This window comes from Microplitis mediator, chromosome 7 (genome assembly GCF_029852145.1).
Source record: "Microplitis mediator isolate UGA2020A chromosome 7, iyMicMedi2.1, whole genome shotgun sequence".
Classification (NCBI taxonomy): Eukaryota; Metazoa; Arthropoda; class Insecta; order Hymenoptera; family Braconidae; genus Microplitis; species Microplitis mediator.
In genome coordinates this window covers 1,128,213-1,144,900 of record NC_079975.1, presented here as the reverse complement: position 1 = coordinate 1,144,900, position 16,688 = coordinate 1,128,213, and the positions used below count along the sequence as shown (strand labels likewise).

Sequence of the window (16,688 nt, the reverse complement as noted above, 5' to 3'; positions counted from 1 at the left end):
ATTAAAATTTATGCTTTAGTTTTATCGTATCTTTAGTGTCGAGTTGCAGGTGTTCAAATTTTCCAACATTTATCTATATATATATTTTCATTGATTTATATTTGCAAAAAAATACATAATTTTTAAACTAAAACATGAATAATCGTGTAAAATTTGTTTAAAATACCGTAATTTTAAATAGAGCGCTTTTTAAAACACGCGGGAGAATTTAAAATTTAATTTTCGAAGTAAATTAAATAAATGTTGGTATAAATATGAAATAAATCAATGAAAATCATTATAATGATTCCGTAATTACTTAGTAATGTTTTAACTAACAATAAAAAAAAATTTATTTGAATTTACTCACTCTTCCCGCCATTTTTATTCTCAGCTACGAGTACTGATACATCACCGCTGTCCAACTAAATAAATTAAAGATATGAACACGCACAAAATAATTAAATTTATACAAGTAACTAATCATCAATTCACAAGAATAATTTGAGAATAATATTTTTAATAAAACTAGATCATTTAGATATTTATTTGAGTATTCAAATTCCGACAACCAAGATGTCGGAAAACGACGCGAGAACTACATCGGCACTGAATTTAATTTATTATTCACATCACGTTCACTGACACACATAGTTTGATGTATTTAAATATTTATCATTAAACAAAAAATAATTTAAAAAGATTTATATGTTCGTAATCATGGCACACAGTAATTATAAACAAATTATTTAACCGAGTTCAGATGACAAAGACAATGAGAGTAGCCATCACGCGGGAGACTGACTAGTTTCTGCGCACGCGCGAGTCTATTTTGTATCTACTGCGCAGGTCGTACCAACCGTCTCTACAACTGCGCAAGTGTTCTGCGTCAAACTTCACTTAGACGCCATCGCATTAACTCGGGCCGTATCTCCGTCGTGATTAAATAAATAAATTCAGTGTTTTTTTGTTAAAATAAATAAAAACTCGCGTCTTTAAATATTCTCTACCACCCAGCGAACATTTCGTGATAATAATTTTATCGGTACTTAAAATATAAATAACAAATAATTGAATCGTCCCATCTTTTATATCGTTCAGTTACCGGCGTTCGTCGTCATTCGTTTTGTTAATTTAAAATCCATGATACTGAAGTTAGCCAACGTCCAATTTTTGAATTTTTTTTTAAGTAAATTACATAACAACAAAAAATATTTTTAAAAATTGCACCTATAGTTTTTCTGATTTTCTACAGGTGCATATTTTTGAATTTTTTTTCTATCGTAAAATCGATTACTTCATATCGACTGGCGGTTCGATAGCGGCAGTCAGTATCATCGTCAATGGCAGTGATAGTCTAGATCGTTCTCTTCGTTTAAATTGAAACAGTATTGCAGTGGCGTCGTGTAATTATCCATAAAATTTTTTGCTTATAGTCGTTATTTAATTAAATTGTGCAGTGTTTGTAAAATTTAAATTGTGCAAAGTGTCTGTGGTGTTGTTAAGTGTTAAGTGTTCAGTGCTGGTGTAAAGTGTTGCTGATGGCTGATGCTGATTCCTTCCTATTTCCTGAGCAAAATCATCTGGCATCGTCTGGTGAGGAAATAGCAGTTAAGTGACGTTTTTTAGCTGCAATACACTTGGAGCAATTTAATTCAAATCTCCAAGTGTATTAGGACACCCTTCTGCACATTATTTCCCCGCCAAGGTTTGTTCAAACACTCAAGTGTTTTTTTTTTAATTTTTTAAATATTTTTCTATCATAATCTGCCGCCATTTGATTTTATGATCATGATCCTGTAGTTTGCAGACATTCAAAAATTTTTGAATTTTCGTATTTCAAAAAATCAATTGTAAAAAAATAAAGTAAAAATATGCACATGTAGAAAATTTTAAAAACTACAGGTGCAATTTTTTCAAATTTTTTTTTTTATAATTTATCGTTTTTAAAAAAATCCAAAAATTATTAGACGTCTGCTAACTTTAGTATCATTTTATGATCCTGAAGTTAGCAGGCAGTTACAAATTTTCGAATTTTTGTTTCAACGACTTAATTTAAAAAAAAATAAAAATAAAAAAATGCACATGTAGAAAATTAAATAAACTATAGGTGCAATTTTTTCAAATATTTTTCTTTTAATAATTTATTGTTAAAAAAAAATCCAAAAATTGTTGGACGTCAGCTAACTTCAGTATCATTTTATTTTAACGTACTTATTTAAAAATTTGGTGTCAAAATTATTTGCATGCGCGCTATTTAATTAACGTGTAAAGATCAAAGAACAAGATAAAATAATTAAGAAACTCCAATATTTTTTAAATTTCTTTATTAATTTTTTCTTTTCATGGGAAAGTTATTTAACAGGAATTAAAATTCCTATTAAATATGCGTGGTAATTTCTTAAGGAAGATTTGAGAAATACGTTTTTGCAACATTATTAATCTTTCATTCGTTATTTTCTTACAATTTTCTTAGACATCACAGCATTGACATAACGACAAACAAATAAAACTAATCTGACAATTTAAATAAATTTATTAAACTTTCATTAAATTTCATTATTATTTTTTTTTTTACTTTTTCTTTTATTATAATAAATTTTAAATAATTTAACTCTGAAATCGAGTGTAAAAATTCATTACTCATTAGCTTAATTATTTATTTATTTTTATTTAGTATCAAACTAGTTTGCAAATGAGTGAATAGAAAAATTTAAGTGCAATCACTTACATTATTTATTTATGTTTTTTAATGATATTTGACCTACCGATCAAGTATTATTATTATTTATTTTATTTCGTCATTTCGCTTTTTATTTATTTTCCTCGATAGGGATAAAGACAAAAATTTAAAACACTCAATAATCTTTTAAGTCTCAATGCTTGTTTAAATATCAATTAAATACTTGATTATTTAATTACTCTTCAATTACATTATTTACAACTGCTTCGATTATAACTTTGATGCCAAAACTGCAACAAATATATTCATCTTTATATTTTATTTCATTTATTTATTTATTTATTTATCAATCACTCGCCAGAGTAATAAAATTCATATTTATATTCATATTTATATTAATAATTATAATAATAATAATATAATCTCTTTTAATTTCATCTATTTACACGAATAGCGTGTGCGTTATTTTATAAGTCATGAAAATTGGAAAATATTTTTTAATTTACACAGAAAATTAAAATTTATTGGCGCGAAAATTTTTTGAATTATGACTCAACATCTTAAATTTTTTTAGAACTAAAAAAAAATTTATTGGCGCCAGAAATTCATTTTCACCCCAAGAAAAATTTCTTTCGTTCCAAAAAAATTTTTCGCGCCAAAAAATTCTTATTTTCTGTATATATATGTATATAAATTTTACCTACAGTGATCTACACGTGTTGATGATCATTGATCAATTAATTAGTCATTTGATGCAACTAAACATGCAATTTAAAATTTTTCAAATTTTTTTTTACAATCACATTTTTTACATTTTTTTATTTTATTTTAAATTTTTTTCGTTACAAGAAAATTAGCCGATTTAAATTGTCAGCCTATCGACTCAAATAATGAATAAATAAATAGTAATTAATTAAAAAATAACAAAAGCGCATTAATTTGGCAACGAAAAAATTTCCTATCTAATAAAATTCGAATAAATTTTTTTTTTTTTCAAAATTATTTAAAAACACTTTGGCTACAATTGTCTCTCGCCATTATCAGTACAATTCATATTAAATATTACTATTTATATTTTTTTTATTAAAATTTTAAACAGCGTTCTAAATTTTACCGACCCAAAGGATCCGTACACTAAAAATTTGTTCCTTTTATTTATTATTTACTTTTTAAAATTTACCACTTTTTTTTAGCGTTTTATTTCTTGTCAATCGCCATCGACATTACGGTTTATTATTAATAATAATAACAATATTTTATAAATTTATTTACTTATTTTTTTTTTTTTATTTACTTAGACAATTAAAATTTTCGCCACAAATTTTTTTTGCCCCGGAGGCTTTCGTAGTCACTTCAAAAATACAGAGTTCAAAATTATTTAACACAAGTCATTTTTTTAAATTCATTGTTAATTTTTTTTATCAAATACAATTTAAAAAAAAAATATATATATATATTCGATATATATATAAACATACCATTGAAATAGTAAAATTGTCTAATGTAATAAAAGAAAATAAAAAAAAATATATAAGAGGATTGGTCGGTCTTCAACAAGAAGAAAAAATAATAATAACAATTAATAGTAATTAGTAATTATAATAATATAATTAATAATAATGATAAATATTCAATGGACTACAAGAGGAAATATTATTTATTTATCATATATTTTTAATTATTTATTACTATTAAACATTTAAAATTCAATAATAATAATAATAATATAAAGGAGTGTCCTTTTCTCTTCAAATAGAACCGCGAGGGTCCAACAATTCGTAGGCAATCATGTCGCCTTTTAATAAACAATTACAGGATATAACATTATTTAATTTACTTGTTTAATTATTATTATTATTATTTCGTTTTTTAATTAATTTAATTAATAAATTGTTTAGTTTGTTGATTAAATTTTCCTAAAGGGCGGTGGTCTTCAAATGGGGACATCTTAGCGACAAGCCCCGGGGCTCCAGCTCCTAAATGGCATTAAGGGCTCGAGAGTCCTGCTGAGGACGTCGTCGGGAAACGCTTCCGTAGTCGACGCCACCGCTCAGATAAGACTCCTCTTCGGTCCCGTAGTCGTGCTCGCGGTCGCGTTCGCGCTCACGTTCGCGCTCACGCTCGAGCTCGCGCTCGTGGTTCCGCTCGCGGGTCCCGCGCTCTAATCTTGATCTCCTGGTGCTCCCGTGGGCTCCACCGTACGCACTTTGTCCTGTAATTTTAAATGGATATTAGTAAATTGTCTAGGGTTTTTTGAATATTCAATAATTAATTTGTAAAGATTTTTAGGTTTTAACACATGACGAGTCTTGGTCGTTTTTTTTTTTAGTATGCAATTCACACTTTTGAGAAAAATAAAACATGCGACACGTAGGCAACAAAAATTATTTTAGATTATGATTATTATGCAGTTTTGTGAATTCAAATTAATTTTTTTTCTTTTGGTTTCAAAAAATTTTATATTTAATTTTTTTATCAAATTTTCATTTAAAATTTTCTATTAATAATTCAATAGATTTTTTTTAACTACACAGAAAAAAAGATTTCTTGGCGCAAAAAATTTTTTCTTGTTCTAAGAAAATTTTTACTTGACCCAAGAAATTTTTTATATCATAAAGTGAAAACAAAACTTTTCTTGGGATAAGAAAAAATTTTCTCGGAACAAGAAAAAAATTTTTTAGGCGAAAAAAAAATTCTTGAGCCAAGAAAAATTTTTGTCTTCAATTCATAATACAAAATATTTCTTGCGCCAAGAAATTCTTTTTTTCTGTGTACTTGTTGAATAAAAAAAAAAAAATACAAAATTTTTTAGCACCAAAATTTGAAAAAATTAAACTCCATGCTCGCCACACAAGTAAATATAAAGTCACATATTAGATGTAACTAAAAAATTAAAAATAATAATAATTCTCCATTTTATATTTGTCACATATTAATAATAAACTATCTAAGTTATTGATATTAATAAAAATCCTAGTCTACAGATGCCCTTGCAATTAAAACCAAGAATGAATTGATAAAATCGGTTAATCGTGTTTCACTTTATTTTTTAAATTTTGTGTGTTTTTGATTATCTTTTGAATGAAAGAAAAAAAACATTTTACAAGACGCATTCGCACCCGTGTCATGCCAATAACTATACGGTACTTACTAACGCGACTCAGACTTTGGCAATGAATTTTTATATAAAACTATTATTATTTAATGTATCGTTTTTTAAAAATAATTATCTTCTTAGTCTTAAATAATAAATAGATGGGTTCTTTATACATAATACTCTTGATTTTTATATTGGTCCACTATATCTTGGGAAAAAAATATTTTAACTCTTTCTTTCTTTCTCTTTATCACACTCATCTCTGGGTGCGAACCGTCACAATATAAAAATAATTATTTATATATATATATATCTATATATACTATCTTCAATAATTAATTATACATCTTGATTTCATATATATTTATATATTTATTTCACTTCCTAATACTCATTCTTGTCGATTTTCGGATGATTCCTGTCGCAGCTACCGGATCTATGACTTTTTTTTTAAATTAATAATAATTATTATTATTATTTATCATAATTAATAATAAATATATTTAATAAACGAATTTTACAAGCCGACTTTATCAATTATTCTCTTTCATAAAATTCCGAAGTAATGAAATGAAGTAAAAAAAAAAATATCGTAATTTTCTAACAATAAAAATGGTAATTATAAATTATTTTTAATAAATATGTTAATTAAAATAAATAATTAAGTAGCGGATGGTGCAGCAAATTTTTTTTAACAATTAATTTTTTTAAAGTAGCAAAGAAAAGAGAGAGAGAGAGAAAGAAAGAAAGAGTGAAAAAGTGAAAATAGAAAATAAAAATAAATAATAATTAAAATATATGATTAAAATAAATAAATATGACTAACGCGTTGTAAAATAATGATAACTTATCACTGGGGTTGATATAAGTGTGGAGACCCGTACATAGATGCTGAAAATAAATAGACATGGAGATTCATAGTAAACTTCTCCCAGAAAGAGAATGAACAAGAACTCGCCCCCACTACCGATTACTTCTAATCTGCGCATGCGCAAGGAAAGGTGGGGGGAAGTATTTAGTACATAAACTACCCAGAGTGGGAGTAAAAACCGAAAACACCCGAGGTTATAGTTTCCTGCTGGGAAAATTTTACCCGAGACTCGATTGCTACTCAAATTAATAAATAAATTTAATTATTTAAATTGAATTAAAGGTGATTGAGAGTGAGGGTGATGTGAGATTCAATTCAACGACTTTCGATCGATCGATCAATAAATATTCAAGTTTAGGTAAAATAATAATAATAGTAGTAGAGAGATAGAGAGTAGAGAAGAGAAGTTATGAGATATAGAACAGGCAAGAGTTTGAAAGAAAACTGTTTAAGATAAATTGCGTACACATTCAATTAGGTAGTTTGCATTTACATTACGTAATTATATTTAATTGATGATAATTGTTGTTGTAATAATTAATTGTGAATACAAACGTAACTGTTTCTGTTACCTCTGGAATCGTGAGCGTAGTATGAATCATGTCGGCCGCCTAATATTTTATGTGAAAAAAAAAATAATTATAAACAAATATTTTTATTATGCGAGATAATTATGCCATTTAGTTGTAAAAATTATTATTTATTTTGAGTCAAAAAGCGAATATTGTGTTGATAATTTATTTTTAAAAATGAAAATTTTTATTTCAAGTAAATTTGACCTTTGGCTTTTGAATTTTAGTATGAAATCGACTTTTTAAAAATAAATTCCTATCAAGATTTTTTATAGATTTTTATTGAGAAATTTTGAACAAAAATTCATCACAAAATATTTTTTAGACAAAAAAAAATTAGAGTTAAAAAAAAATAAAAATTCGCTTTTTGATTTTAAATATTTAAACCCAACACACGAGTGTCATTATCGTATTTATTAAAAAGACTGAACGAAAATCGTTTGATGAATCTCTAAAATAAAAAAAAAATGAATAAAATAAGAAAGAAAATAATAGAAATCGTCGGCACGTAATTAACTAAAAATATCCTGTGTAGTAAAATAATTAAAGTAATTGAAGAATAATAAAATATTAAAAATAAAAAAAGTACCTGAAGGCACACGAGGTGCAAGAGCGTCTACAGGCGCATCAGAAGCCGTGGCCATAACACGAGGTACCGGAGCGACAACCGGAGGATGTGTTGCCCTCCAGTAAGCCTCGAGGTACTCGGCCACGTGCTCGCAGGCTTCATCCAACTGGTTCTCGTCCAATATCACGTCAAACATCTCCGGAGGACACTGTGCGAGTTTTTCCGCAGCGACCATCTGAACGTTCAGGTGCCGGGTCTGGGATTTACCCCGCGATTTAATCAGTCTCTGTAGTACTTTTGGCGATGATATTTTCAAGTAAACAATCGTCGGCGCCAAACTCGTCTTGGCCAACTGCGAGGGATGGTTTATCGTGTCGCAGTCCAGGACGACCAACTGCAGCGTCCGCGCCAGCTCGAATATTCTCTCGATCTCGCTCTGGACCTCATTTAAACAATTTCCCCGGCTCGTCGATCGCTCCATTATCGCACGTTTCGTCGGGTTATTCAGCAGAGATTTCTTCGCCAGCGATATGTCCGCCGTTACCCTCGTTATTATTATCCTGTAATTCATTTAAAAAATTCATTTACGATAATCCCAATAGCTAATTTATAAAATAATTAATTTTCAAAACCTACCGCCCTTCGAATTTGTGTTTTAAAAAATCAAAAAGCGCCTTCTGCATCATATCCGTTACTTCGTACCCCTTTAGGGACGGTCCTACAAGTACAACTGGTCTCATTGAAGGTACTACGTCGTACGGCGTCGCAGTTTCCTGCAAAAAAATTTTTGTATCAGCAAATTTTTAGCTCTCGAAATTATGACACTGAGACATTTAAATTCAAATTGTTAATTACAAGGACATTTAACATTTATAATCAATTTTTTACACTTACGTAGGACTATTAGAGCCAGAGTGCAAAAAAAAAAAATTATTTATGAATAATAGTAATAAATATTTCAAAAAAATAAAAATTACTAAAATAATTTTTACCGGCTTTTTGAAAAAATTTTTTCGCTTTTCCTTTGCCGGGGGAGTTGTCAATGTCGTTCTTCCAGGTCTTACGTTACCTACACTATCACTGTCGTCACCTAAAAATAAATAAATAAATTAATTAATTAAATAGAGTAACTGACGATCGAGTTAATGGATAAAAATATTCTTACCGGGTGTGGGAGGCGTAGATCCACGTGATGGCATTCCACTCTCACCGAGATTACTCGAGGATCCGCCTCGCGTTGAGTAGAGGCCTTTGGTGCCACGTGCGGTGCTGGCTTGGACCCTAAGTGCCTCCAATTTCACCGGGGAGGGAATGAAACCCACATCGGTGCCTTCTTTCACGAGCCTTCCGATCCACCAATTGTTGTCGTACTTTTCCTGCACATAAATAATTCAAAATTAAAATATTTAAACGTCCAGGGTTGATATTTTTTTACTGACAATGACGAGGAAAAGATGTCGGGCAAACAAAGAGGGTCCGAAAGGATAATGATTTTGTAATTAACATAAATATTATATTGATGTCTTACCTTAATATGGAGATAGTCACGAACATTGAAACTGACTGCGGATCCATGGACTGGTGAATCATCGTCGATAGATCCGTCGTAACTTACGTTTGTTCTCACAGAAAACGCCACTGGTTTTGTCTATAAATACATTTTTTTTTTTAACTGTGTACAACATTTTTTATTATTTATTAATTAACACACGGACAGACATCGGGCTAAGAGTTAATAATAAACACAGGCAATGAAAAAATACTTTTAAAAATAATTTACTAGGCCATTGAAAAATTGACACTGAAAATTTTTCAGCTAAAATTACCCGCTAAATTTTTTCGCTTGCGTGCATGAAAATATTTGAAAAAATTTGTAGGGTAATTTTAGGAGAAAAAATTTTCTGCATCTCCGAATTGGAAAATTAAAATTTAGTTTGACTATTTGATTGCTATGACTATCAATAATTTTTATTAAACATTTTCTAATGAACTACAATGCAAACTAATAACAATTGCATGTTCTATTGTGATGGCGTTTGAATGTTTGATAGTTTTTGTATTAATTTATATGATTTTCAGTTTAAATATTTTCAAATTTCATAAGAAAAATTATTTTCGTAGGACCAAATCACAGCCCAATTTATGAACCCAGTGAGCAAAATTTTGTCTTGATTTTGTCAGTATTTTTGCAATTCATCATTTTTTCAAAAATTATTTTTTTACGGTCATACTAAAAATCCCGATACATGAATCGGGAACTGGGTTTCAAAATTGGCAACATCAAGTAATTTTCGCTTTCACGTGTCTTGAATTAAAAAAGGGAAAATTCATCATATTCTCAAACTTATAATTACTTCCATCCATAGGTTTACAAAATTTCTTTTTGTCCGAGTAAAAAAATATTTACCCGTGATTTTTCGAGCTGATTAAGTGCCTGTCGCTCTTTTTCACGCCGTAAACTCTCTTTTTCTTCGTCAAGAGAAAGATCTGAGCTCGGTTGAGAATAATTTGAATCTGCCGAGCCCTAAAAAAAAAATTTATTTATTATGTAATTAATTAGTTATTACCAGGAAGCTTGCATCCACCATTTTGCTTCTTAAAAAAAAAAAACCGAAGCTCCAAAGCTACAGAAAATAAATAAATAAATAAATAATAATTTATAAAATATTTGAAAATTTAATTGCTGTGTCGTAGACGTCGTCTCGGGGGTACGGTATCCTTAGCAACGGCCTCGACTCACCCTGTTTTACCCATAAAGCTTTTGAATAAGTGCCAAATGCCACAATCTATAGTCATGCGCATATTTACAATATTTAACAATACATTTATCATTTTTCTCGGGTTTTCTTATTATAACTCCCAACCTACGCTTCCAGTTCAACTCCTCAATGATTATTATTGTGATCTAAAAAAAATTTTTACAGCGTCTAAGAAAATGGAAAAAAAATAATCGATGAACTTGAATATTTACACACTTGAATTATCCTCATACGAAGTTCCCTATAAATATTTGCATGGCTTCTCAAGCGGCTCTTAAATATCTGTAATCATTCGCCTGTATTTTATCCAATATCGAGGTCACTACACAAATAACCCAATAGGAATACCGCAAAAAAATGCTACATACTTTAAATACAAAATTTAAAATTAAATTAAAATTCAAATTTAAATTTAAATTTAGCGCTGCTGCTTAATCCCAAGCATTAAAATTAAAAAAAAAAAATATTGATACCTGGGTGAAGAGCTTATTGTAGCCAGAATTATGTTGATTATATCCTATCATTGCCGAAAAAAGAGCCACGCAGTAAACAAATAATTGTTACTGCGCAGCTCTTCTTGTTAAATAACACTTATTATTAATTATTTATTAAAACAGTTAATTATTTTATAAAAAATATTATTTTATGGCTGGACTTATTATTTATGTAATTGTTAGTAGAGACGATGAATTAATTTAAAACAGAGTTGAGATTATGATAAAATTTAATGGAGTTACGAATACACATGATGATTACGGTAAAGTTCAAAAGCCCGAGACACATTGACCGACATTTCATTCACTGACTCAAGTTGTACGACGATAATACAATGCCGCATTGCGCTGACAAGTATTTACAATATTTTTTTTTTTCACGCTTGCGACAATTTATTTTCACACATTTTATTGCACCTGAATATTTTATTCGACCCATACAAATTTTATTATCTTTAATTATTGATGTTATTGTTATAACTGTGTGTGGATTTTCACCAGCCGCATTTGTCGCGGAAAGTTCATTTACCTGGACGATAAATTTTACTATTGAGTAGTTTTTTTTACGGTGATTCAGTTCGTTGTGAACAAACGGAGCCGAATAGAAGGCGCGAAGGAAGATTGTGGTATAATAATTTATTTTATACTGAGGGTTAATTTTGTATGGAAAAGTGGATGTAGCGCGGATCCGAGGCCACTGAAGCTTTGGCGCCGACGTACTAGATACAAAAATATATATATAGATATATAGACATTCAAATGAATTTAGTAACACATGCGCAGAGAGACTGTAGTCCTCGTGTGTCGTTGATTGAATCAACGACCCCTTGTTTTTTACCCCAACAAGAGACTCGCCCTTATGTCGTTAATGTTAATCTTTAATCTTAAATCGTTTTTACTTTTCTTACTCCCACATTTTTTACTCTGCTTAATAAATTATAATTCGTGTACAAAATTAATTTATTTAATTAATTAAAAGTACAAACTGCCTTTCAGTCCTACACGACTTTTTTTTTTTTACTGAAATTTAGTGAGAGTAAAAAATTCTCAATGACTTTCAATGATGTTTGAAAAAAATTTTCTAGTTTTTCAAGTGACCACTAGGTGGCGAAGAGCGAGTTTTTACACCCGCATGCCCCTCGTACATGAGTTAGTATACTATATCGATCGCAAACCCCGTGTAAAGTAGAGTAAGAGTAGTCGAGGAAACCTGAGTACAGAAGAATGAGAGAGAGAAAAAAATATAATAACTTTTGGCGTTAGTGTACATCCTGGCTCCGATGTTTCTCTCTCTGGTATTTCCATTGTATTTCGCGACAGCGCGGCCACTGCACCCGTGTACTTTTTTTTTGTCACTTTCACCCTTCATATATTCTGCCAAAAACTGATTCTTTGTAAAAAAATTGCGCTAAGTAGAATTTCAACACTTTTATACCAGAGAAAAAAAATTTGTCTGACAAAAGTTAACAAAAAAATCTTTAAAAATGACAATTAGATGGTAAATTTGAAAATTATGAGAATAATTTTAATAAAAATAATAATTTCAATGTAATTACTGTGCGTTTTGCACAAGGCTCAATAAATTTTTTGTATTATGACTCTGGTGAAAATTTTTCTGACTTTTGTCCGAAAAAGTCTTTAGACCTCTGAAAATGTCTTTAGAACCCCTGGTGAAAATTTTTCGGAGTTCTGGCTGAAAAACTCAGTTCTAGAGTTCTAAAGACTTTTTCGGACAAAAGTCTAAAAAATTTTCACCATAGGAATTGAAAACAAAAATTTTCTTAGGCCGGGGAAAAATTTTTTGGGCTGAAAAATTTCTTGCGCCAAGGATTTATTTTTCTCTGTGTCGTAATTACTCTGTTGAAAATCGACTAATGACGCACAGCAATGTCATTAAAAAAATTTGTTCAATTCATATATTTTCATTCAAATTTTTCTCTAATTTTGAATTTCTACCCACTTGACATTTTTCAAGATTTTCTCATTTTTCATAGAATAAATTTGTTCTTCGGTATACATTTTATTTACATAGAGTTCGTACACATCATTAATCCCCAAATATATAAATAAAATGAATTTATATTCATTGATATTTTCTTTATTATTATTATTATTTACCTTTCTCCTGCCGAATGGTTTGTATTGACGCGTAGGACGCAAATGGTGCGCCATTTTTGATATTTTATTTATTTATAATTTATATACACTGGTAAAAAAAATAATTATTTTTAAAAAGACTTGAAATTGGAACGTAATAAAAAAATATACTATTTTTATTTATTATTAATTATTTGTCAGCTGATCATTTTCATAATTTCTATGACGTAACTGCCAATTTTTTCGATTATTTGAGTCATAAAAAATATTTAATTATTTTACACGGGTATTTATTTCAGAGGGTTATTGTTTTAGATCACCAGCATAATTATTTTCTGTAGCTTTTATTTCAGTGATATTTTGAAATTTTTTTTTTCGCGGACAAAAATAAACGTTGAAAGGAACTTGAAAACTAATATAAATCTAGCGTAGTTTGACGGGTAACTGTTGGCGTAATAGTAAATTTAAAAACTTTATACATGTCTTTATATATGTATGTGTAAAAAAAATTTAAAAACGCGGATAGCACGGACGCGATGACTTGATGACTGTCTAGCCCTCGCGATTGCTGATGATTTTGGAACGCGACGCAACCTCCTACGCTATAAATAAACTCGAATTTACTACTGCCAGCAATCGGCTGCCGCCTTTTTAAATTACTTATTATTATTATATATATTTGTTATATTATTTCCTAGTCATTTATTATTGTAATATAAATATAATCGGTATCATTTATTTTCCTCGGGATTTTATAAACATTAACTCACTTCCTCAATATCTTTATTTTTTTATTTCTCGAGAAATTTATATTTATAAATAGACATTGCGAAGAGAGGAGAGGATTAGAGCTTGGGTTGCCTTCAAGGTGTAATTAAAGATCGTTATAAATAAATATTCATTTATTTTTAATAGAACCTTGAGGTTTTTATTTTAAAAAATATGTATATATATATTTTTTAAAAGCGACGTTGATAAGGTAGAACTTTTTCTGAGCTACCTAAGATTCGAGTAAGAAACTCCGATCAGTACCACGAGAGGTCGATTATTGGCGTAAAAAATTTTAATTGCTTTTATATTTTTTTTCTATATATAAAAATTGTGATTTTTTTTTTCTAAATAAATTTTGACAAAAAAAATTTTAAAAAGGCCTTGGAAATTTTTTCCATAAGATACAAAATTAGGTAGTAAAATTATCAACTTTTTAAACAAATTTTGAAAAGACGTTTGAAATTTTTTTATGAGACAAAAAAAATTAGGCAGTAAAATTATTAACTTTTTAAACAAATTTTGAAAAGACGTTTGAAATTTTTTTCATGAGACAAAAAAAATTAGGCAGTAAAATTATCAACTTTTTAAACAAATTTTGAAAAGATGTTTGAAATTTTTTTCATGAGACAAAAAAAATTAGGCAGTAAAATTATCGACTTTTTAAACAAATTTTGAAAAGACGTTTGAAATTTTTTTCAATGAGACAAAAAAAATTAGGCAGTAAAATTATCGACTTTTTAAACAAATTTCGATAAAAAAAAATTTTAAAAGACGTTTGAAATTTTTCTTACAAAAAAAAAAAATTAACTGATTAAAATAATTAATTTTTTTTTACCAGTTTACGTAAAAAAATAATGAATTGAAATAGTGAATAATAAATTGATATTAAAATAAAAAATATCAAAATTTTTCCAATAATTAAAAAAACTTTTTGATAAATTGCTCTCCCAGGGACTAATTAACAGCAAAAAGCCTCAGATCTAATTAATATCTTACAAATTTAAAAATAAAAAGTCCAATAAAAAATTAAATTTTTAATTCATTGGACTTTCCAGCGAACTAAGTCCAAGTTTAATTAAATAAAATAATTTAAAAATTAAAAATGTTACTCGCAATCGTTAAAATTAATATTCCCGATTTATGTGCCCGTAATATGAATAATTTAGTAATAAATACATTTACCAAATATATAAATATAAAAGTAAGTAACGTATTAACTTCCGTCTCTCTCTCATCTCGACTTATCTCCCTCACTCGCGAGTGAACTCACAAAAAATATAAAAAACTAATAAATAAAGATAATAAAAAAAAATATGTATAAAATAAAATAAGATGCGTATGAGACACGAAATCCGTATAAGGAAACCTGTTTACACGTTTTATCGTTTACTTACTGCCATTAAATGTACTTAATAAATTCACCTACACCCAAATGCTAACAATTATTTTCCAAAAGCTCATGCGCATTCAATATTTACAATTAACTCCAAAAAAAATTTTTGAAATTTTAAATTTAAATCAGCAAATTAACTCTCGAATAAAAAACTCGAATTTAACTATTATATCTATCGACTGACAAAAGCTGACCTTGATCTTGACTAGTATGAGTACAAATAAAATAAAATAAAAAATAATAATGATAATTATTTTTTTTTTTGATAAAATCAAACTCTGGATATTTTAATCATTTTAGTTTCAAGATTTAATCAGTTTTATTAAATGATAGTATTTATCATTAATTAAAATAATAAATATATTTTTTAAAACTTCTGATAAAGTAGTAAAGTAGACGCTGATAATTTGCTATGTACTAGAATATTTATATATATAAATTTTTAAAAAAATAATTTTTATGACTTTGAAGAAAGGACGTAGTTATCTTATAGTTACAAAGACTTTAGTGTGGTACCCGAAAAAGAGAGACAAGGTTTGGCCACAGGTACACTGATGATGCCGCAAAAGGAGAATAATAAACCACGAGAAAAAATAAGTATAAAAAAAAGAGTGATGTGTATAAGAGAGAGGGAGAGAATAAAATTGAGTGTGTGGTAGTAACTAGTCGTATAGTGTTGGCTGGTTCCATCTCATCTGTAGATACCCTGGCTGTATACCATAGAGTATAATTTTTAGCCTTGTCGTCGTGTATAATGGCAACGTGTTTTCGTCTAATGTACTTTTTTTAGTGTCCTTGATGGAGGAGTCTGCGAATGCAGAACTACAGGGTCCGTGTGGCATCACCACGAGTTGAGTAAAGGGAGCACGCGATAATGGGGACCGCGAGTTGTCGACGAGGAAGGAAGAATTAGAAGAGGAAGAGAAAGAAGAGGAGGCGAAGGAGGAGGAAGAGGTATAAAAAACCGAGGAATGAGCCACGGTAAGGAGGTAAAGGTAAAATAAGGTAAAGGGGATATAGGGTCTACGAAATAGCGCGCAACACCATACCACTGCCACCCCAACCACCTTATTTCGGGCCTAGTCAAGGTCAGTTGTATTCGGATGGATACTTTATACCCATACTCGTGCTCATATCCCTCCTCTATTATATACTTTTATACTGTTATACTTTAATCTATCCTCTTACTCATTTTATTTTTCTTCCCTCTCGAGATTTTTTACCGCTCATGTAAATTTATACCGTTTCACTGCAGGCACTTTTTTTTATCAAGCTATTTTTTACCCTCCGCAACGAGGGGTTACTTCTTTACGTACTAAAAAATTAATTTATCAATTTTCGCGGAGTAATCACTACAGTTTCTCATTACTCATCGATCCATTCGCAGTAGTGATGAAAGTGTCT

The 16,688-nt window shown here is 29.1% G+C and overlaps 1 protein-coding gene across 10 annotated transcripts in view; it reads right to left on the bottom strand.

The window, feature by feature from the left end:
• Positions 1 to 2,289: 2,289 nt before the first annotated feature.
• Positions 2,290 to 16,688, bottom strand: part of LOC130671806 (voltage-dependent L-type calcium channel subunit beta-2) — a 28,085-nt gene continuing 13,686 nt past the window's right edge. For 5 of the 10 annotated variants that reach the window (XM_057475883.1, XM_057475887.1, XM_057475885.1 and 2 more), the window contains 8 exons: positions 10,178 to 10,294; positions 9,299 to 9,418; positions 8,936 to 9,146; positions 8,763 to 8,860; positions 8,407 to 8,543; positions 7,792 to 8,330; positions 7,191 to 7,241; positions 2,290 to 4,874 (listed from right to left, as the gene is read on the bottom strand). In XM_057475883.1, coding sequence (XP_057331866.1) covers positions 4,639 to 4,874; positions 7,191 to 7,241; positions 7,792 to 8,330; positions 8,407 to 8,543; positions 8,763 to 8,860; positions 8,936 to 9,146; positions 9,299 to 9,418; positions 10,178 to 10,294 — 1,509 coding nt within the window. In that variant the 3' untranslated portion in view covers positions 2,290 to 4,638. Of the gene's footprint in view, positions 4,875 to 5,813; positions 6,202 to 6,585; positions 6,651 to 7,190; positions 7,242 to 7,791; positions 8,331 to 8,406; positions 8,544 to 8,762; positions 8,861 to 8,935; positions 9,147 to 9,298; positions 9,419 to 10,177; positions 10,295 to 11,002; positions 11,547 to 13,141; positions 13,690 to 16,688 lie in introns of those variants that run through there. The other 5 variants (XM_057475891.1, XM_057475892.1, XR_008990579.1 and 2 more) reach the window with 5 other exon arrangements.